The sequence below is a fragment of the Poecilia reticulata genome, linkage group LG19 (genome assembly GCF_000633615.1).
Source record: "Poecilia reticulata strain Guanapo linkage group LG19, Guppy_female_1.0+MT, whole genome shotgun sequence".
NCBI classification, from domain to species: Eukaryota; Metazoa; Chordata; class Actinopteri; order Cyprinodontiformes; family Poeciliidae; genus Poecilia; species Poecilia reticulata.
This window is the reverse complement of record NC_024349.1, coordinates 10,520,307-10,542,850: the sequence shown is the minus strand read 5'-3', so window position 1 is coordinate 10,542,850 and position 22,544 is coordinate 10,520,307. Positions and strand designations below refer to the sequence as shown.

The 22,544-nt window shown below is 39.3% G+C and overlaps 3 protein-coding genes across 7 annotated transcripts in view; all 3 read right to left on the bottom strand.

Annotated features, from left to right (window-relative positions):
• The window catches only part of ppifb (peptidylprolyl isomerase Fb), a 10,334-nt gene extending 4,349 nt beyond the window's left edge, over window positions 1-5,985 (bottom strand). The window contains exons 1-6 of one of the 2 annotated variants that reach the window (XM_008436928.2): window positions 5,727-5,983; window positions 5,590-5,620; window positions 5,172-5,260; window positions 4,997-5,093; window positions 3,109-3,184; window positions 1,557-2,056 (exon numbers count right to left, since the gene is read on the bottom strand). In XM_008436928.2, coding sequence (XP_008435150.1) covers window positions 1,921-2,056; window positions 3,109-3,184; window positions 4,997-5,093; window positions 5,172-5,260; window positions 5,590-5,620; window positions 5,727-5,879 — 582 coding nt within the window. In that variant the 5' untranslated portion in view covers window positions 5,880-5,983 and the 3' untranslated portion in view covers window positions 1,557-1,920. Of the gene's footprint in view, window positions 1-1,556; window positions 2,057-3,108; window positions 3,185-4,996; window positions 5,094-5,171; window positions 5,261-5,589; window positions 5,621-5,726 lie in introns of those variants that run through there. The other variant, XM_017301701.1, reaches the window with a different exon arrangement.
• A 974-nt stretch (window positions 5,986-6,959) lies between these two features.
• On the bottom strand, window positions 6,960-10,060 carry LOC103481468 (uncharacterized). Its single transcript, XM_008436927.2, has 4 exons — window positions 10,027-10,060; window positions 9,630-9,790; window positions 9,348-9,415; window positions 6,960-8,346 (listed from the first exon to the last, which is right to left on the bottom strand). The coding sequence occupies exons 3-4, from the start codon at window positions 9,370-9,372 to the stop codon at window positions 7,313-7,315; spliced, it is 1,059 nt and encodes a 352-aa protein (XP_008435149.1). The 5' UTR covers window positions 9,373-9,415; window positions 9,630-9,790; window positions 10,027-10,060; the 3' UTR covers window positions 6,960-7,312.
• A 1,555-nt stretch (window positions 10,061-11,615) lies between these two features.
• LOC103481466 (zinc finger MIZ domain-containing protein 1) overlaps window positions 11,616-22,544 on the bottom strand; it is a 124,021-nt gene continuing 113,092 nt past the window's right edge. For 2 of the 4 annotated variants that reach the window (XM_008436925.2, XM_017310895.1), the window contains 18 exons: window positions 21,822-21,957; window positions 21,529-21,643; window positions 21,223-21,440; window positions 20,937-21,138; window positions 19,856-20,131; window positions 19,599-19,781; window positions 19,441-19,518; window positions 19,182-19,350; window positions 18,939-19,080; window positions 18,129-18,339; window positions 17,696-17,801; window positions 17,440-17,600; window positions 17,283-17,350; window positions 17,114-17,182; window positions 16,776-17,020; window positions 16,531-16,694; window positions 15,549-15,815; window positions 11,616-15,392 (listed from right to left, as the gene is read on the bottom strand). In XM_008436925.2, the coding sequence (XP_008435147.1) occupies window positions 15,285-15,392; window positions 15,549-15,815; window positions 16,531-16,694; window positions 16,776-17,020; window positions 17,114-17,182; window positions 17,283-17,350; window positions 17,440-17,600; window positions 17,696-17,801; window positions 18,129-18,339; window positions 18,939-19,080; window positions 19,182-19,350; window positions 19,441-19,518; window positions 19,599-19,781; window positions 19,856-20,131; window positions 20,937-21,138; window positions 21,223-21,440; window positions 21,529-21,643; window positions 21,822-21,957 (2,918 nt within the window). In that variant the 3' untranslated portion in view covers window positions 11,616-15,284. Of the gene's footprint in view, window positions 15,393-15,548; window positions 15,816-16,530; window positions 17,021-17,113; window positions 17,183-17,282; window positions 17,351-17,439; window positions 17,601-17,695; window positions 17,802-18,128; window positions 18,340-18,938; window positions 19,081-19,181; window positions 19,351-19,440; window positions 19,519-19,598; window positions 19,782-19,855; window positions 20,132-20,936; window positions 21,139-21,222; window positions 21,441-21,528; window positions 21,644-21,821; window positions 21,958-22,544 lie in introns of all 4 variants that reach the window. The other 2 variants (XM_008436924.2, XM_008436923.2) reach the window with 1 other exon arrangement.

The window sequence follows — 22,544 nt, the reverse complement described above, 5'->3', positions numbered from 1 at the left end:
ATTTGATCGAATACAACCAAAGATTTACATTTGTGAGCCCGTTTGGTGCATCGATTTCTTGCTTTCAGAGGCCTCTGGAGAAACCAGATGGGTTGGACGTGTCAGACCAGAGCAAGGAACATCCCCAGCACTTGTGTGAAAAATGCAAAGTCCTCGGCTACTACTGCCGCCGCGTGCAGTAGGACRCTCTGMCTCTCCTCGCCGAGCGTAGACCCTCTCGAAACATTCACTGTTCCATATTTGACCATTTAAAACAAGTAATAATGAATCATTTCTGTACTGTAATGAATCTAACATACGTGTCATGAAATAGGTTTTCCGAAAAATTCATCTCAGTGGAATGAGATGGGTTCTTTTAGGTAACTCTCGTTATCTTCATGTGAAATCTCATCTATTACCAAAGAACTGAATTACTGTGAATTTTAAACAAGATTATCTCCGTCTGTTTCTACACGACAGAATGGAGTTTCAGATCAAAAAAGTCTTATATGTGTATATTTCCAAACTAATTCACTGTAAATGTAATCATGTTTTCTGTATAAAATATGCAAGTCTTTACTAAGAAGTGTATGCAGTATTAATGTGTTTCTGATGTTATCAGTACTGGTGGGTACATCATTTTTTTATTTTTTTTTTGTTTTGCTGCGTATTACACATTTGAGATGAATATATTTGACTGTATCGTCAAGTCTTACTGTGATTGTTAGGAACACACCAGCCTGGTGTTTCAGATTGATACACTTTATTAACATAGGAAGCTATAACGGATGTATAAAAGACACAGCGATAGGAATACTCACCAAAGTGCCCTTAAGGATGTAAGATGGTACTTGTTGCTTGGGACCAAAGAAGGGATAAAAACCTGAAATGCAGCAGATGTGAGGCAATAATCACTTTTTTTTTTTTACTGAAATCATAAAACAAATATGTGAAGTTCAAAATAATGTGCCTTATTTGAAYAACAATAAACAAATCCCTGGAGTATTTTGACATTGAAACGCTGTTTTTTTTTGTTTTGTTTTGTCTGTGGTTCAGTATATAAAAWTTTTTGCATTCTTCTGTATTTCTGTGGATGCTAGAATTCATTTTCTTGGTTTTATGTGATCTTACGTCTGGGCTTTAGATATCTATATGCTTGGTGGAGATTTGCTTGCTGTGTTTTTATTTTTACATTTCATTTTAAACGGAGCAAAATGAAAATAGTCAGTGACAAGGCTGAGAAGTGATACTTTCCACTTAGCTAAGCAGATGTTAAAAATTCTGAATGTTTCATTTGGGACCGAGTCTGGAAAACAAAAGCCAAGTTTTCCAGACACTTGGCTGGGAAAACTTGGCTCTCACTTGGGAGAAATGGGACACTGATGTCCATTTTTCTTGCTCACTGTTCAAAACAGGAAAGACGAGCGAACATGTCATTCAAGTAAAGCAAGAACCTCCCAAAATTAAATGTTTTTTTCTACATTTTTCTGTGCTGTAGTAAAATCATTTAAGGCAATAGATTATGATGGCCATAATCTATCTAATGATGCAATGTACCAAAGAAAACAGTTGCAAAATAACTTCATAACTTTGAATTGGCTTTATTTCACGCTTTTCAAGTAAAAAGTATCTTTTTAGGACAACAATCATTTCATTCACGTACTGCTACAAAAATTTAACAAATAATTCCACTTTCACAAAAATAATCTAATTTATACATTTTTAAAAATGCATAGAACCTGATTTACAGCTGAATATGTTCACATTTGAAGGGCCTCACAGGGTACCAGAGTAAAAACCAACAAATATAACCATAGAAACATGAAATGCAGCCATCCATTTTCACCAAAGAGAGGTAGCTCTTTGTGCCATGAATAATGAAAGGTATCTTCCGTTGAGATTACAGCAGACTCTGACAGAACCAGGTCCTCACGCGGGAGTCTACTCRACCTCCCCGCAGCCTGTGATCATGATCCTCTTGGAGGTGTGCCCAGAGCGGGAACCGTAGGACTCCACTTTCTTGATCACGTCCATTCCCTCGTTCACRCTGCCAAAGACAACATGCTTGCCATCGAGCCTGAGAGAAGAAGAGCTCCGTTTTAATGCTGCTGCCTTGGACGGCGAGGTGATCGACCAAGACTTCTATCTTCAAGAAGAGTAATCGATTGGTTTTTGGAGCCTGTTTTCATGACCAAATTTAAAGTTTTTCCCTCCAAAAGGGGAAAAGAAATTACCTCTGAAGTTCATATCAAGATAAATACATCTTAAAGACATAAATAAATCATTATGGGCCTTTTCTGGTGTTTAAAAATTAAAACACCACTTCAACAGGAAATGAGTACCATATAAGAATGATTACATGACAGCTACATCTGTATTGTCCGATGGACAATGGTGGATAGGACTGGAACTGTTTTCTTGACAAAAATTACCTTTTTAAATCGGCCTTTGTCAAATCAGTGTTTGACTGACTGAATACTTTTGCTACAAATATYCAAGCAAGACGAGCAGCTGAGCCAACAGTGAAGGGGAAACATTTCACCTCTCACACAAAATACTTTTCTCTTAAATCAGAGCAAAGCTTTGTCAGATGATACCAGGCTTAAAATAGAAACAGGATATTAAGACCTTTACCAGAGGAAAATATTCATCTTCCAGTGCTTTAAAAGTGAACACAAGTAGAAATGTAACCTGCTTTTTATTCTGAATTTTGGACATACACCATTTCCTATCTAAATAAATGCATAGAAAGTAAATTTGGGTAAGTATCTAAGAATTTGGTTCTGACGGTGAAGTGTGAATATTAGTTTGGATCTGTGTGAGCAGGACTCAGACAGATTTGTGCATTTGTCACCACCGACTGGGTTTTTATTTTTATGCAAACCACAAAATAAAACCCAAAGTAGAGAAATTTGTAATCAACAGCCACAAAGATGAAATATTTTCTTTAAACAGCTAATTTTATATTGTGGATATTTTAAAATTGACCCTCCCAAAGTTGTAAGAAAAGATGAAGAAAGAATGTAACGTATTTCTGAAAGCCCCCTTGAGGAGTGTCTGACATTACCCCAAAGAAAAAAATGCTTAAATTATTTGTCAACGTTTTTGGTGAGGTTTTTCTGGACCTACCACTCTGTTTTCGTGGTGCAAATGAAGAACTGAGATCCGTTGGTGTTGGGTCCTGCATTGGCCATAGACAAAATACCTAAAAACACAGAAAATATAAAAGAAAAATATTTAATCAATGGCTGAAAATACAGATTTTTTTCTTTCACTGCAGAGTTTTAGAATTAGATTTTTGACTCCCTGACTTATACAAAAGACTTCATTCCAAATGCTACCACTGACGCAGTATTTCATCCAGACAAGCCAGTGATTAGGATTTTATGAAAACTGCACACAACCCCCACCTAGTGGAGAAAGATAAACATGACAAGAACAATACAAGTGCATCTCCGTTATTTTTATTTAATAGTTCAATTTAAAAATGTGAAACCAATAAATTATCCAAATGCATGCAGAACAGATATATTTAAATTTTTTATGGCACTTAAAAAAAAAAACACACAAATTGAGTTTTCGTGACAGATTTTTTTTTTTTTTTACCAAAGTGGTTGCCTACCCAATCGTCAAGACTGCTCAATTGACATGTRTTAACCAGTAATCATTGACACCCCCCACATATATTGCAAACCACAACATATGAATATATTATTGGAAAGTTTAGAGAAAGGAAAACAGTTTGCAAGTGTAMATTTTTTAAGCATAGTTAACATGCGTTGCATTGTTTGCTGTCTACTACCTCTGTGCTTCTCAATATTTCGCTTAGGACAAAGCGCAGATCATTTATTTACTATCAGAACAAAGGTTAAAATAGCAGTATAGCAGTTTAAAACTACAGAGAAGTCAGTCTAAAAACACATCTTTAAATGTAGAGCTACACACTTTACAAACATTTTTGGTCCATTTTGTCTCATTTTAAACATATAGAACTTTAATACAGATTTAGGGCTGATAAATACCAGCCGTCACTAAAAACAAGTCCCTTAACGTAAATTGAAACGGTAACACACTTCTCAGGTGTTTTCCTACGAATGGGAGGTTTGAACAAACCAGGCCACACCCTTGATTGTCCGTTCCATCACCCACATACAGGTTGTACATGAAACATCCAACTGTGCATGCACACACTTGAGTTTATCGACAAAAAAAATCAATGGCTACCTTGCTCATCTCAAGACATGACATGCTAGAGGAATTATGGAATTAATAMCCTATGAATAAGTACACTTMTTAAAAAAAAWCCCTGTAAGAAAATCAGTTTGGACSGAAGCAGTGTGAAGGTATGTCAAGGTTTTAATTATTTGTAGACATCTGTCACCAATTCGCTTCTGGTCTTAATGCTTCTAAAGAGCTTGTTTGTGCACATTACACAAAAACTGATGTTATAYAGGAAACACTCTAGCAGTTGAAGTGTAAAGTACTTCCAGTTATGATCTCGCAGAGTTAACCTGTGAGAATGAATCAGCAATGACTGTGCAGGAATTCCTGTTTTCACTTCCCGCCCAATTATAACTTCATCAAGAAAATAATCTCTCTGTGAGTTGAATATTTTGATCATCAACCAGTATGCAAAGCTGCGTCTAATGCCACAAATTTGCAACATACCCTGTTTGATTTGTTTGGAAAGGGTTAAAACGTTAACAATCTTACTATAGCATTTGCTTGACAGGAAAAACACAATTGCAAAATYTTAAAATCACATTACAATAGTAGAAATCATGCCAGGTAATTTTAATAGCGGTAGGAATATATTTTACTATTTCAAGTACAAGYAGTTGGATAATGTGATGCATTTTTGTTTTCAGTTGTGCAAATATTGCAAAAGAAAACATTGAGGCCATCGTTTCAGCTCATGTTTTATGTCAAACACAACTGTTTTAGAGGAAATTCGTGTATTTCATTGCTAGAGAATAAAGTATGGAAATGTGAATAATATACAAAAGGGCATTATTACCAGGTCCAGTGTGCTTCAGCTTGAAGTTTTCATCAGGAAATCTCAAACCGTAAATTGACTTCCCACCAGTTCCGTTGTGGTTTGTGAAGTCTCCACCCTGAAAACATAAATTAAATAAAACAAAAATTACTAAAARCTACATACAGCAGGATGATAAAGGGAGGAAATCCCCTACCTGACACATAAACTGAGGGATCACCCTGTGGAAAGTGGAGCCCTTGTAACCAAATCCATGTTCTCCTGTGCACAGCGCTCTGAAGTTTTCTACAAGTAATATTAGATATCAGTTATTTGTTATTTCTTCCATTCTCAAGAGAGATCCAGAAAGCAGATGCAGATTAGTTTTAAACAACAATTGTCTGCATTAAATCTTTAGGATTCCAGCYAAACTCAACCAGTTAAAACCTGCCTGCCTTTAGATGAAATCACTGAATTCTGCACAAGTTTAGTAGCAGACATGTGCCCAATCTCTACATACATTAATTCCATTAATATTGTCACCTATACTAACGTTAATTTATTGTGATTTTCAGGTAAAAAAAAAAAAAAGAAAAAAAAAGAAGTAACAATGAAAAACATAAATGAACACCTACCTGCTGTTTTTGGCACAACATCTGCGTTGAGCTTGAAAAATAAAAATACGATTTTAGGATGGAGGAATATTTCGTAGCAGAGTAAATAATGCTGACAAGCTGAAAGCGAAGAAACTGCACAGCTCCTAACTGCTCACCTCGAATGTCACTCTGCCCAGAGGCTCGTTGTCTGCGGCAATGTCAAAGTAAACCCGGGGGTTTTTATTTGCCGTTGCGGGTCCGCTGCTGTACAGGCGGGCGGCGGTGAACGCCAGAGAACAAAACTTTATCCTGTTTGACAAAATCAACATCTTAAAACAACTGCTGTCACTCTGCACACTCTGTTCCACTCAGCTCAACAAGCTAAAGTCACGCTGTTAAAAAAGAAGCAAGCGTTGAAGGATACGCACGAAACATGACGTAAGAACGCATTTGGTTTCGGGGCTATCGCGAGACTGGAGGAGAGACAGGAAACACAAACCCCCGTCGCCTTCTGAAGAGGTCTTCAAAGTTGTTTAGATGATATAAGGGTGGTTTTGATAAAGGGATACATTTGTGAAGTCAGTTTTACTTAAAAATGTTAGTGAGAGAAATAGAAGGGAAGTAATAATTATGAGACTGASGGTAGGTCTGCTTAAGTTTAATATTGTACAGAGTCTAGAAGAAAATTGGAAAATTAAGAAAATAAGGAGAACATTTAAGATACATATTATTTCATGACGAAACTAAAAAACAAGAGTTTAGTAGGTGGCAGTTAATTGTGTTACCTACTCATTTACAGTAGGTGGCAGAAGGCGCCTATAAGTTGATTCCATTCAACTTACTCCAATCAAGAAGAAAGGGTGTCCAAAGTGTGGCCCAGGGGCCATTTGCAGCCCTGCCAAGAGTTCTGTAGCACTGAATCACAATTCCAGAATGCAGCAGATCTGGTCAGCAAGCACAGATATAATTGATATTTCGAGGCCGACATTTTCATAATCAAAATATTAAAAAGAAAAATGGTTGGGTAAAAACTATTAAATTAAAAACATCTACAACCTACAAACATCCTCGTACTCAGAAGAAAAACTGTATGTAAAGAGTCTAACAATCTTCAGACTTTTTTTACCGACAATGATTTACAGATCAAAGAAAGTCATTGTCCATATTTTAGAAAAAGGCAAAAATCAACTTATCGGCAGGAGAATTTGACAAATTTGTTGTGTATTTTTTCCAAGGTAACACTGTATACAAAGATAGAAATATATTATACACTGCATTTAGTTATATATYGTCACCTTCAATATGTAACCTTACTTATTGTAAGTTACAATAATATGCAGGTTACAAATTATTGTAAAATAATAGCCCAAGTCATTTTTTGTAAAGTTTTTTTTTTTTGTTAAAATCTTCTTTTGTCAAAAAGTTATGATTTTAGGAAGGTGACGATATGATGGCTTGAGTCAGGTATGAGTAAAGAAAGCATTGTACTCTTAGAATGTCACATATGTTGTAGATTTCATTTTTGAACAACAAACAAAATCATTATGAATTGACTAGACTTATTACTTTAAAGATGGATGAAGGAAATTGAAGGACACTGATGGACAGATAACAATTGTCATGAAAATATTTTGTTACATAGAAAAACATTTATTTGCACTTGAAATAACAATACAGACATTTACAGAGTGAGATCAGATAAAATAAGACTACTTTCTAACAAACATTAGTTTWAAATTAAAACGCTGGCCTTTGTTGCAGATTAGAAGAGCGTTTTTACGTCACTGATCCATTTCTCCCGTTCAGGATCCAGAGGACCCTGGTAATTAGCCATGAAGCAACAACAGGACCAGATCTGATTTACYGTTCCTGCTAGGGTGAAAGGAATCGTCGACTCCAGAAGCCTGTTCCCCTTTATCCTTTTAATTACACAGTGAACGAGAGCATGGAGCCTGGCAACATTCCAGGCTCTCCGTTGGTTCGAGCTGATTCCGTCCTCAGAGTTCGCAGGGAATGCGACGAGTTTTGCCCCAACATTTTTCAATAGATTGTCAATATGAAAGTTCTTGGGTGCCATGACCTCGTCACCTGGCTCAAGTAACTTCAAAATCCCAGAGAGCCTCGTCAGTTCATCATTTGTGATGGAATCAGAAAATAATTTTGACACAAAGGTGATGACGCCACAGGGAGCTATTCCAACCAAAGCTTTATATGTGACACACTTCCTCTTGCGCAACAAAGTTTCAGAAATTGTTTTCATTTCTCCGATTTCACATCTGAGCTCAGTACAAGCAAGGATGACCCTTGTGCAGAGGCAGTACTGACGGACTATTGGGGTCATCATCTTTCGGACCTGCGCTCGTGTCATCCAGATTCGTACCGACCCCAGCACAAGGTACAAGTAGTTGGACCACGTGACGATGATCTGAATCACTCGCAAGTGACTGACCCCAAACATCCCCGCCAGAACTCTGTCTTTCAGCCCAACAGACAGATGGAGGCAGAACATAAAGAACTCGTCGATGAGTGGAAGCTCATGCTCAGGTGTTAACTCAAGCTTGATCGCTTCTCGAAGAGCTGCAATCCTGTTTGCTTCAGACCAGTATGCAATCATTGATGCAGAAGGTTCCACAGAAGCCCAAAAAACATAGAAGACCTCTTTAGATGGAAACCTGGTGAAATACTTAAAGTCTTCATCAGGCAAACACCATCTCTTAGAAAGAGGTCCAGTAAGGGAGAGTTTTGATATGGTCAGCTTCAATTGTTGGATTCTCTCCAATGCCCCATTAAGTTCACCTAAGGACACAAGATCACATTTTGTATTTAAACAAATGCTTGCTTWCATACACAGAGTTCAAATAGCCMTTGGAAGTTGTAAATCTGATCTGAAGATTTGATACATGTTTTACTCACAGAACAAGATAAATAGTTTTGTAGACTACATTAATTAGTATTAGATATTGTACAGCATTACGTGTATAACGGKTTTAATTCAACACAAGCCATTGGAAGTAAATGCTGTATTTCTGCAACACTCCTGACTGGCATATTGGCTGTAGGTCGGCGTTGCCAGGAGACGTTGKTCGTTYATTTMTGGGTCTGTGTTACGACTTCCGGGGCAAATTAAGTTCATAMTGAAATGCTAACCATTCCTTTAACCATTTTAATCAGAGACAAACTGTAAAAAACACAGCTTACTGCAGCAAATTCCCCAACATTGCATACAATAYGCATTCCAATTTTGACTGAAGTGGTGAACTATGAACATAAATTAATCAATTCARTTAATTTTTAACCTGGTTGAACTTAATTTTAAGCCAGTTTTTCCCATGGACGAACTCCATGGAAGAAATGAGCCCTTAGAMAAATCTAAATATTTACAGACTTGCAYGAGTGTGGCTTTGTGGTCAGTAATCGCTTTCCCTTCTTAGGTGCTTCACCCGAYGGYAAAGTATGTGATGGTGGCCAGTCAGGTATAATAGAAATAAAGTGTCCATATGCCGCTCGAAATTCCACCATTTTGGATGCATGCATGCTACCCTATTTTTGCTTAGAAATGCAACAATGTGGCTCTGCTCAGCTGAAGAAGACACACATGCAGTATGCACAGGTTCTTATGATCACTGGATGTGATTTTTGTGACTATTGTTTTCACTCACAAAGGTCTACATGTAGAGTGTGGCCTGACACACCGTTTATGGAATCCATGTTAGAAAGTTTCTATCGAGATCATGCTGTGCCTTATTTGAAAAACATGTAGGCAATAAAAATTGACGAAACTGGTTATGCTCACTTACACTGTTCATCTGTTTGCACCCCCATCCTTTTGTCTGCGTCATTGTTCACCGCAGCATCGCAGGTATCCCTGTAAATATTTCAGAACMTTCACTGTGATTTAGATGGCATCCTGTAAATAATTGAAATRAAAGTGACTGATGTTCCTGCATCATGTTCATGTGATGACATTGATAGTAATGTTCATAAGTTTTTGSAAAATGTGAATTGTGACACATGATAAATAATAAAGTAACTTTGAATCAGAACCGTGTTATAGGTGCGTATGTAAAATGTGTACTTACAAGCTCTCTGCTCCAATCCGTGGTCTCTTGTCTTGACCGTCATGCCTACTTGCACTTTCTGATGCTCTTCTTCTTGCAGGCCTTGCTTTATGCACTCGGGCTCCCTCTGCAGGTGTCGGATAAGGATGGGACGCTGTTGGCCCATCCCCGCCGACAAAATGCTAACAAACAAACAAATAAATTGTAATATATATATTTATCGCAATACATATTTATAATAGATACTGAAACAGCTGGTAAAATAGTATTCCGCTCAATTAAATCTACATGTTCCATTCATCAGACGACAAAATGGATAACACTACTGAAGCTGTAAAGCAGAATCTCAAATGGATAAACAATCACTCAAAATATCCCCATTCACTAAACACAAAGAAAGCAAAGCAATAATACTTACACCAGCACACACTCCTCTGTTCTTATTGATCCTACGAAGGTTGAGCTGAAAATGCGGTCGTGCACAAGCTTTGATCCAAGCAAGGCATTCCGGTTCAGATTTTGGAAATCTGTGAATTTTAGCTCCACATATTCGATCAGGATACCTGACATCTCCTGTACAGAAACCCCACTGACAGTGGAGAACCATTCTTTTTCCGAGTCCTTACACAAAAACTTTCTGCCSGCCGGTCTGCTAGTGCACAACGTACATTAGCTTGTGTTTGTGAGTCGGTCACGCACGTGCGTTTCATTAGCCAATGAAACACGGCCGCTTACGGTCCATAGACCTAATAAGAGTTTTTATATTATGTCTATGGTAARGTCCATTGCTGCGGCAGTCGTAGTCGTGCTCCTTTAAAGCTTCTGCAGCGCTGCCCCTGTCCACACCAGCAACTCCTTCCGTTGACGCACTCTTATTCATCCTTGTCCGACAAGGCTTGATTTTCTCACCCAGAAGACATGGTCTGACCACTGAGACATGTAAACAGCCCTGCTACAGGGATGACTACAGAAAGTATAAAGCTACTTGTTCGGTTGCTGATATGTCTCTCACGTTTGGCTAACAGCGTATTACCGCCACCTACTGGACTGGAGCCTGTGACAGTAAATGGAAAACAACAACAAAAAAAYTAAAAAGCTATGTTCTATTTCATGGCCCTTAGCCATTCATAATTTCTGATAACTTCCTCTTTCATCTGTTCTAGTATTCATTTTTTGTTCACAGATGCATCTGTTCTGACTGGTAAAAAGAGCATTGCAATAGTCCTAGTGTGAGAGAACCYATAAATGCACATGTACACATTTAAGTTATGAGTACAAACTCCATGCTGAAAGAATACAAGCTAGAATTTGGACGCAGGCCCATCTTATTTCATTTAATCTACCAGTGCTACAAATAGTAATATCATGCAGCCCCAAATTCAATCTTACGCTAATCTTAAAGGGAAATATAGTGTAACTTCTACAGTTTTAATCAAAGAGTTGTTGTAGAGGCTGATGGCTGTGTGTGGGAAGCATCGCCATCATCTCCAATGCAGTATCAGAAGCAGGACACAGKGAAAAAGATTAACTTTATTTGTAACAATGAAACTAATGTGCACAGTGTGAGTTTCTGGATCTGACAGCATCTGGAGGAAGAGCATTGATGTTGAAAAGGGCTATGGCAGCCTGGAGATGAATCTTGATAAGACAGATAAGTATAATGGCTTATGGATCTGGAGTTGGGAGCTGATATTCAGGGAAAAGCGTGATCCTGGAGGAGAATGGTAAGAAKSCAGTTTACAAGGAATTTCCACCAGGAGCGTTGTAGAAGGTAAGATCCATGACTTCTGTTCTCTCTGTTCATATGATTTCTGAACAGGGTGCATAGCTGGTAAACCGATGAAGGCTGTACTCATTGTTCTGTATATCAGTCCACTTAATCCAGCAAATATGGATTTAAATACATTTTATCTTAAAGTGCTGCTTCAAATTTGATGCTTATAATTCACATTTTGTGCTTGAATGAACTGCCTGTTGTGGAGGAAGCAAAGACAAGACACAGTGGCATGCAGGAATCATCTGAATACATATTTATTAGATAAATATTAGGCTGTCACATCATCTAACTACATACAGTTCTGCAAGACTAAAAATCACAATTAGTTCCTTTATTTTCTGACCAGTTTGGAGTATGAAATGATTGTACATACAATGTACAAACATAGAGACAATGGCCACATTGCATGAATCACCTTAGATTGTTGTCATTTCCCAAATCTTCATATCAAAATTCTTTTTTTTTTTTTTTTTTTTTACAAATTATGGATTTTGGTTACAATCTTCAGGACCCATTCTTTTCACCACCATCATTCTGCACTGCTGAGCGGCTTTTCTGTTTGTGTTTGTAACCTTATTCTGTGTGTTTTATTTTTTTAGCTTTAGCACCTCAGAGTATGCCTGTGAAACTAGAACACTTAGGCTAAATAGTACATTTAGAACGTAGCTGTTCCGGTTCCCCCAAACAGAAGAGGGTAAAAGTATATTACAAAGTAAGGGGGGCAAAATGCTGAGTTAACCCACAGACACAAACTAACATGTTTGATTTTCCATAGTCAGCCACTTCCAGTAGAGGTGTTGCAAGCTTTTTTTTTTATTAATTATTATTATTATTAATATTATTCAGAAGAAACAATGCACATTCCCAAAGGAAAATGAATACATTTCTGTTCACTTGTTTCTATGTTAATTTACATATATACAGACATCTTTGGGACATTTAACAAGCCTTGCCCTCTGCATCCTTTCAAGGCCAGACTTGTGAACGTGCCCCTTTCCGCTCTGTTTTTTTTCTTCTTATTTATATTTTCCTTTTTATACATTTTTTTCTTAACAACATCCCCCAAAAGAAATGGCCCTTTAATGTGATTGCGCAACTGCACACTTGGGGTGCTGCCTACAATGCTGAACTSACTCACTTGAAAGTAAAAAGAAATTATGAGGTGACGACAAATATTTATCGGATTGATTCATACATTAAAAAAAAAAAAAAAAAAGTTAAAACTTTGTGTCTCATTATTGTTTGGATACGGAACATGTCGATGCTCTCAGAGCTGGAACGGATAGAATTTTAAAAATGTTGAATTCAAATCAAGCTGAAAGAAATTGGATTTCTAGCCTTACAGATTCATAATAAAACCAGTACAAAATAATTTAAGAAAGAGAAAYGAAAAACAAACAAAAGGGGGATACAAATGTAAATGGTCTCATGCTTTTTTTTTCTTTTTTAAAAAGCCACATTTTTCTATAACAAAAATATAAACAATATCATGAATTTCTTTAAAATATGGTTGTGATATATCTTTAAAATACCACCAATGTATTGACATTTAGGAACATGATATTCACATAGATCAATAATTACACTGAATGCCAGCTGATACCACATCTCKTTTGTTTTAAAATCACCATCACTGAACAAATGTTAACCTAAAATTCATTAGCAGGAAGCGGAGATCAGCTAGGATCAATGTGKGAAAAGAAAGTATTGCTTCCGAGTGAGTTTGACATCCGAGAACATGRGGAGGGGRAAAAAGGTGGAGCAGAACAACCTCGAGCCGTCACGGGGAAGGTGAGCACAAAGGCGGAAAACGAGGACGGCGTGCGTTAGGGTGTAGCTTATGAGATGTTTGAAACTGCTGAAGAAGTTTRGTGCTCTGATGGGGAGCGCGTGCGGTTAGGTCGGATGACGACAGACATTATCGAGATGATACAAAAATATACATAATGATATTTACAGTACAATAGCATTTCTTAAAAAATAATACATTTGCATACTGAAAAGCAACTCTTCTCGAACAACATGACATCAAAAAACAACGAAAAAGGTTTACACCAATACTGCTTTGAAAATCACAGCAGTGATGGAAGAAACCATTGCTTGTCTCGCCATCACCTGTGCACAAACACACGCGCGCACACTCACACACACACGCAAACATACATGTGCGTCTCTATACATTATATTATTTTAAAAAGTTGCTGTATTTTAGTAATTCAACTTAAAAAGAATTATGCGATTCATTTTTCTCCCACCAGACTTTATCCTTCCACTAAACCTTCCATTAATATATTTAAAATTAATGCTTGTAACACAAGAAAACTGCATAGATGTAAAGCTTCTATAAAAATACAGAACAAAGATTACATGCCAACAAAAAACCAGTCATAGTTTATAAATGAGGCCAAAAAAAAAAAAAAACAGCATTATATATATATATATATAAAAAAAAAAACAATTGGAAACAATTGGCTGGACCTGCCATCATGACTTCTGCTGGGAATGTGACATTTGTAGTCACCACATGTCTTTATTCCAATGTCTGCGAAATGTAATTTGGGATCTTCCGTCATCCAAAAACGTGAAAAATAAATGTCTAAAGTACCCTGTATGCAATGAATCTATAGAATAAATCACATTTTGAATTGAATTACTGAAATACATAAACTCTCCAAAGATATTCTAACTTATCGAGACGCACCCATGGACAYGCAGCCTTACACAGGACCGAGCAAACACAAACATTTCCATTCTCATCCCTCTAGCTTTGGTGAGCAGATTCTCAAAAAAAAATATCGATGGACAGCGTAATTATGCAGCAGCGAAGGAAAAATAAAAATAAAGAACAACCAGCAGATACATGACAGATGTACCACTGATACCTTCAATGTTAGTGTTAAATAAAATCAAAACAAATTTGACAAAGAGAAAAAAAACACTATTTGACAAAGGGCTTGGCACACATGCACTTTGAAGACTACCTCAACAGCACATTATTTAAGGAGAGGTGAAATGATACAAAACAAAATGCAGAAAATAAGGCTCATGCAGAGCAGATGGAAGCAGATAACATGGCAGGAACTCCAATCTTTCTTTTTATCTATTGTTTWAAAAAAAAAAATCAGTCATTTGTAAAAGAGGCATCATGTACATACTTTCTGTTATTGTAGGCTTCAAATTCTCCCTGCTTCAGTCAGACTTCACAGACTGAAATAAATACACAGCACAATTGTAGACAAAATGGATGCCAATCTGTTTCGAAAATCTTTTTAAAACTCTGGCAGCAAATGTATAGAAAACTGATCTCATTCCTTTTTGTAAAGATGTTGTTTTTTTTTTCTTGTTTCGTTTTTTGCAGTGCTAAAATTTCTTGTGCTTTTAGGTGATGGACAAAACAGTGCGACTAACCAGACCAGTCAGGGAATGGAGCAGTGACACCAGGAAGTTGTTGCCTCTCAGACTACAAAACATAACACACACTGGCCAGAGAGCACAGTTTTTTTCAGTTATTTTTCTGCTTTATATAATGAGTTCATTTTTTTTTTTTTAGCTTCAAAAGAAAAAAAAAAAAAGTATTTTAAAAATGCTACAACATGTTACTAGTGAGCACACGTACATGTGTGTGGTGTAAAAATAAAATCAACTATAGCTGCACAGTCAAGGGTGTCACCGCAGGAAGTGGAGGGACGTGGCAGCTCCGCCAAATCCTGCCGTGTCTTTTGAGTTTCTTTGAGATTCTTTGCAGTCAATCTGCGCTGGCGAATGTAAAATTGTACAAGAGGAAGAAGAGAAAGGGAGTGCATCTTTGTGTTGATCAAGTACTGAGTAACTGCCACAGGTTCTCAGGGAAGCTTCAGGCGATCGGTAAAAGTTTGCGTGTGTGGGTGTCTGAAAGCCTCTCAGTTGTTTTCAAAGAGCGACAGAAGGTCATCGTTGCTATTGCTGGGGAGGTCTGGGGGGTCCAGATACGACAAAAGTTCGTCTGGGTTAGCGAGCTCAGGGAGAAGCTGCAAAGACAGAAAAGGAGATTTGCAAGAATTAGCTGAAGAAACTTCTCACAACCTTCCAATAAAATGAATTCACTTTTTGGTTTTTATAATGCAACCAAATGTGTAAAACTTCCAAGGGGGATGTGCGGTATCCGCGGGTTTTCCAGAACTCACATCTAACGAAGGCTCGGGCATGTCCGACCCCGCTTGGCTGTCCAAACTGCTGGAGGGATTGAAGGCCAGGTCGGTGTGGGGATGGTTGTTGGCGGTGGGCTGTTGCTGCTGTGCTTGYTGCTGCTGAGGCAGCGGTGCTTGCCGTGAGGGCTGAGGGGGGCCGCTGTGGTGCAGCTGCTGCCCTGATTGGCTCCCGGGGTGCGGAGATGGATGTAAGCTCTGCTGCAGTGGACCGTGCGTCTGGTCAGGCCCGGCAGAATGAGGTATCTGTAGAGATTCAGAGAGGGACGTGAGGAATATGACTTCCAAGATGCTAGTTAGGTCATTTTGGAGTTTTGCTAGTCTAGCTTAATTATTGTTTTAAATGAAAGCAATCTACTTTCATCCAACATTACAAAAAAATACAAAGCAAGGGAGAGACTTGTAAGATAATAAAAGATGTAAAAGGAGTATCCATTTTGGAAAAAAAGAATGCAATTTACTAAAATCTTGGATGTTCAATAGTATCAAAATCACTAATAATCAATGGAAAATATTATGCACTCAAACTCTTCTGACCCAGTTCTTCCTTCGATATTTCTATGATTAATTTTTGTGATAGCACCCGGTTTATGAGACTGACAGCCTCATTGCCATCACCCTAATCTTTGATGTGCATCTGAAAGATGTCWTTTATTTTCTTTTTTCCCCTGTGACACCATCTGTGTTGCTCCATCATGGGCAGGAAGTAAAAGCTGGTTGTAAAATCTTACTATGTACAAAAAAATCTTAATTACATGCTGCACAAGCAAACAGAGATAAACAACTGGTTATATCTCATTGAAATGTACACTGCAAAGTTTGTGCTAAATTTACTTAAAGAAAATGGACGGATGGCTGGATAATACACATCGTTTTGGCATTTTACTTAAGAACATGTAAATAAAAAGTGAAATAGAAAATTCACGACTTTCAATAGAAGAACAACGACTGGAGCACTCACTGTGTCAGGCATGTTGTGGGACAGGGGTTTGTCTTGCGTCATCAGGCTACTCGGAATGTCGGGTGGGTGAGACAGCTGAGGACCGTGCATGAAGTCATTCATCGACGTACCACCCGGAGCGCCGTGGGGGAAGTCAAAGTTCCCGTGTCCTTGGTAATTGTTGCCTGAAAACAGAAGAGCAGATGTAAACACTCGTACAGGTTTGGATGGTCTTTGCACAACTAGAGCTGCGTGAGACCTACTACCTTGGCTGCCATATTCGCTACCGTTGCCACCTTGCCCCGAGGGCATCGACAGGTACGGTGACGGTCCAGGGCCGAGTTGAGCGATCATATCCATCACGTTGGGCATGGTCATTTGACTGGGACTCATCGTCTTAAACCTCTTGGCCAGTGGTCCATCTGGATCCTCCTTAATGTGGATGTCAGATTTGATCGCCACAGGTCGCCAGCTACACGTTGGGTCAATTGTGACTTCCTCAAACTCAGAACTGATGGAAAACAGTTGGAGTCAAATGGTTAGGGAATTTTAAAAAAGTGGGAAAAGCTCATTTGTGCAGTAAAATGTCTTTAAGTCTGCATACTTTTGAATGGCGTTCAGTATTCCCCACATGTACTGGTCGACTTCCAGTCCTTCTAACAACGCTGTTTTGCTATGGGGAGATAAGAGTAATTAAGAGATCTTCCATCTGAATGCAGAGACAATTAAGTGGACAACAAATACAACTGTGGACCTAACGAGAGTAAACGTACTTGCATACAGGACATCGCCACGTTCCCCGCTCACAGTTCAGTTGTAGATATGATTCCAAATCAAAACACTGGAACAAAGGAAACAATCATTGTCTTTAGTCAGGTACTTTARAAATGTCTGATATGCTTGTGATATTTTTCACAGCGTCCRTCTCACCTGAACATGTTTGCAGTCATGCCCCCGTGCTGGAAGTTGTATTCGTCGGAAAGTGATCGGACATTTGAGGGAAACCTTGATGGCCGTTTGCTCGACTCCGTCTTCCCCGTTGAGCGTGGCGTTCCCTGTCGACGCTGCCACGCTGCTGAAGTTCCTCTTGACTTTAAAGAGGAAAAGGGGAGGAAAAATGTTTAAAGCAAAAAGTCTACTTATAAGTAGGACATTGCAGTGCGGCTCGTGGGAGAGTGGATTATACCTTTGGTGATGCAGTGCTCTGCGGGCAGCAGCCTCTTCTTTAGGAGACCCTGCAGGACGGAGCGGACTGACGGCCTGTGCACCAGCTGCAGCACGAACAGGTGCGACTGTGGGAGGAAACGTTGTGGTGACGATCACCCACATCCTTCTCAGGTATGCAAGTTATAAATGCCTCCAGGTCAATTCATGCTCCTCTCTCATTACGACACATTGCCACTTTGTTTCTATCTACTTACATTTCATAGCCATAAAYAAACCATTTCACGCAGAGCAGTTTTATTTTCCTTGCAGTTAAGCAGTTTTATGGATTATGGACATAAACACTCATAAAAATGATCAAATCTAATCTAAAAAGTAATTGAATTTCTTTTTATTATCAGAAAATGTTATATTAGAWTTCTTTCCCTGCTCMTTCTGRACTTCAGTTTACTCACACAACAGCAGGCGGTCACTGTGATCTGGATCGTGTTCCTTCCCGGCTGGCACACATGTTTCAAGTGCAACGGTTTGTGCGATGTTTTGTTGTCGCCTCGCTCTATTGTGAGCGGCGTGGCGTTGACGCTGACTTGGACCGATGCCGGCCAGTTAGTGTTCATCTGACGGTCTTCGTGGTGGTAACATTTAAACTGCAGCTCCAGGTCTGACCTGCAGACAAACACAATTTAAGAGACAAAATTCTATACTTTCCWTTTAAGTTTCTAAAACTTGTTCCTACATTTTTGTAACATTCTGGGCATTTGAGTGCAAAGTATTAACCTGGAACCTGCCAGAATGGAAGTATGTTCATATTATCTACTGTATAGGTTCCACAATAATGAAACCACACGATGCTAAAATAAGCTACAATTTTTTTGGAGTGCGTTATTGGGCCATTTCACTGCTTTTATGGCGTCTAAAAGCTAACATCAGCTCTATTTCAAAATCTATAAAGTGAAGAGTAGTGTGTCCCAGACTAAAGCTCACTTAGTTGATGCAGGGTTTCTGAACTCCACGACCTTTGGTTTGTTGCAAAAAAAWTTGTTTGGCGTTTTAGACCCTGTTTAAGGACTATGGGTGGATTTCAACTTGAATTTAAAGTTGCCTGAAAACCAAACGGGTAGTAAAATGTCCCTTTCTTAGTTCTTYAATAMATTTGGATTTAGTCARTAAAATACTGACGGGGAAAAGTTAAAATTAACTTKTGATTTGGCAACTCCAAGATACAGAGAGAAATCATGAAGACTTAAAGTTCCATCGAGTTTTACCTCCACATGAGCGTTTGGTGCACAGAGGGCCGTAAGTGGAAGACGTGGTTGCTCACAGCCAGGTTGTGTTCCAGCCTGAAGGGCTCCAACACGACCCCGTCCCGCACAGGAAACGTCAGTCGTAGTTCCTCATTGTGGCTGGCTGAAATCGAGGACGAGGAGACAACGTCAAGAACGTTCAGGCCGCAAAAAGKTTTTGGGACATTCTTTATTTCCCTCGTTTCAGATKTTTCAGTAACTGACCTGGAGGTGGAGGAAGGGCAGYGATATTTGGTTTGATGTCTGGAGGGAAAGGTGGTTTCACATCTTGGTTTGGCGACAGGTATGGAGGGATGTTACTGCCCGGAGTCATTGGTGGGGTGGGGTTACCCGGCACTGGTGAGTGTGGGTAGTTGCCCACCGGCCTAGGAGGCTAAGCAGAAAACAGTTGAACTTAAGTTAGATATTCATTACAAGATGGGCCAAGTAATAAAATTAGACAGTGGAATAAAAGCTTACTTACCCCATTCATATTAGCCTGGTTATATTGGTATCCACTCCCAGAGAAGTTATTTGTTTGGCCATTGAATGGTGGCTCTTGCTACAATTAGATAAATCAGATTAATAATACAACATTTTATGTTTTGGTCGATTAATCATCACACTTTCAGCAAAAAGCACCTTATAGTACTGGCCCATGGGACCGCCATGTGGAGGGTATTGGCCTTGCAGCTGCTGTCCTGGCATCCTCTGTCCAGGGTAGCTGGGGGACGGCAGTGGTCTCGAGCCATTGGGGGTGGGGTATTGCCCCTGCTGGTTGGGGAACTGGTTGTTTGGTCCATACTGTTGCCCACCATAGTTTGGCTGAGGATGAAAACTAATACTCAGCACACAAAATCCATATAAATATCACAGTGRGTGTTAAATAGACCACTCACCTCTCCTGGGTATGGTCTTTTCATGCTCTGCATACCCAGGCCTTGAGGCCGGGGTCCAGCGTAGCCATGCTGGGGCATCCTTTGGCCATGGGCCCCAAACGGCCCCATGCCCTGGCCCCTGGGCTGGTTCATTCCCATCGGAGGCCCACTCATGTTCGACGCATTCATGCCTGCAGCCATGTTTCCAGGTAAAGATGGAGGACCACGGGGTCCTGGCTGATTAATGAACTGGTTGTTGTATGCCTGGTTTGGTCCCATCTGGAAAGAGGAACTCATCTGGAAAGCAAAACGGGTTCAGTCAACCATCTCTGATGTAGCAAATGTTTGTTTTTTAAAAACACATTGTAAAAGACAAAACTATCTGCGAGAGAAAAGACGCAGCTTAACACCGCCTGTACTTTCCCAGAACTTATAGGCTACTTTGACTGAACTTACAAATTACTTTCCGGAACTCGCTCCACATCTTTTAATCCACTAGCACTGAACTTACAGGGTGCCTTCCGGAACCTACGAGGTATTTTCCAGGACTTAAAGTCTAATTTTCATTACTTTTAATGAAACATCCAGGTTATTTTCATTAAATTTACAAACTACCAGGCTTCACCGGTATTGGAAGATGCTTTTTAGAACTATGCAAAAAAACTTTCTTGAACTCTTCCTGAACTTCCTAAACTTAAAGGTTACTTTCTAAATTATTTAAGGAACTTTCAAATAACTTAGAAGGCGATTTGATTGAACTTGCAGCTTATTTTCTGAAACCCATAARCCTCTTAATAGAACATACGCTAATTAAATAATTACTTCTTGAAATATACAACCATSTAAGTTCCATAAAAGTATGGACAATACACTAATTATTTTTATTGTATGGTTTTTTATTTTGTTATAGAATTATCCACCCCTAACTGTAGATGTTCAGTAATGTGCCTATATCCACTTCACCCAGCTACCCTTGAGTTGGGACCGTCAGTAATGACTGAAATGTACTTAAATGCAAAGATAACTACAATTAAAAAGACAACTGATTTGAATGTGAATTGAAGAGTTTTATTCTTGCTCCAAGCAGCAAACTTTGTCTTACCGGTCCGTACTGGTTCATGTCCTTGTTCTGGGTCTCCTGCAGGGCCGCTACAGTTGCTGTGGCGGTGGCAGTTGCGGTTGCAGCCGCTGCAGCAACAGCGGCGGCTGCAGCAGCAGCAGCAGGTTGGGTAAAATCYGACGGAGGACGAGAGTTCGAAGGGATGCCTATCCCACCAGGTCCAGCGTTTGGTCCTCCAGGGTAACTTTGCCAAGAAACAACACAATAAAAGTTACTACAAGCTCCAATTTCTAAATTATACAATGTAAAAAGTCCAGAGTTCACTTACTTGCCACCGTAACCTCCACCTCCAGGGTAATTGGGTCGTCCATACATACCCTGCTGCATGTAACCTTGGTTTGAGTTGCCTTTGTTGGGGAACTGCTGCTGTGGACCAGTGAACTGAGGAGAGTTCATACTCGGATTGCTACCAGACATCCCTGAGGTCAAAGGGTTACCCCCAGGATTCATGGGATTGTTGTTGTTGGCCATGGGATTCCCTAACACCTTTTGGGAAAACRACATAAACTCAGGTCTTGATAACATGAGATGAGATCCAACTCAAACAGTACTTCTTGCAGGGAAAGAATATTACCTGGCTCTGTGACGTGTTGGTCACGCCCCAGACGGTGGTCACCACAGACACCGAACCCGGAGGCTGATTGGTGTTTTGCTGCCAGGGAACTGAGTCGTAGGGGAAAGAACCATCTCTGCAGAGGGGCAACACAAGCACATCACTTAGCGAATATACAGCACCCTGCTACACAGCATGCACTGATCATGTTGAATCCATGCGGCTAGTAAGAATTTCTCGACTAGCGTGGTCTGTCAGCTGACACAACATGAATACATATGATGTGTTAATGGCAGCAGCAAAGCGACACCAACCCATGCGAGAGGCCTGGTTTCATGGAGCTCATCGGGGGCTGCATGGGCACTTTTCCCGGAGGCTCGTTCTGCCTGTTCTTCTGGTGACGGAGGAGGAGGAGCCGTCCCAGTTCCTCACACCACGAAGACAACAGAGCTGGAGAGAGACAGAGCAGAAGAAGAGAATTTGACAGCACTGGTCAACACATGATAGTATTTTCCACTATGGGAAACTCTCCTTCCAGTCAGGTTCCTTACAGAAAGACTGAATATGTAGGACAGGGTGAAAAAAAAAAAAAAACGGCAACAAAGAGCTAAAAGCAAATTTAGATATCAGACATATCCATCTCAGTAACTCCTGCATAAACTGAAATTAAGTTTCTAATAAGCAATTCCTCAGTGTTTAAACTATTAGAATGTTATTTGCCTCAATGAGCAGCTAAAAACCAATGAAACTCAATGACGGATCACAGCTTCATGAGAGAAAGAAACTACAACACTGGRCAAATATAGCTGACCATCAACTGCCTAAAAACCTATCAAACAAGATCCTAAACTAYGACACTATTTAACTATTTACAAATTTTWWAAAATCTAAAATTTGTGTTAAAACACAAAATAATATTTTAACATATGTTGKAAAATTTCTATCAGACATTTGCCAAATAAAAAATAAAGTTAATTCAGTAAACAATTACAAATGATGTGATTACAGATAAGAGAGCGGGATACAAAATGCACATC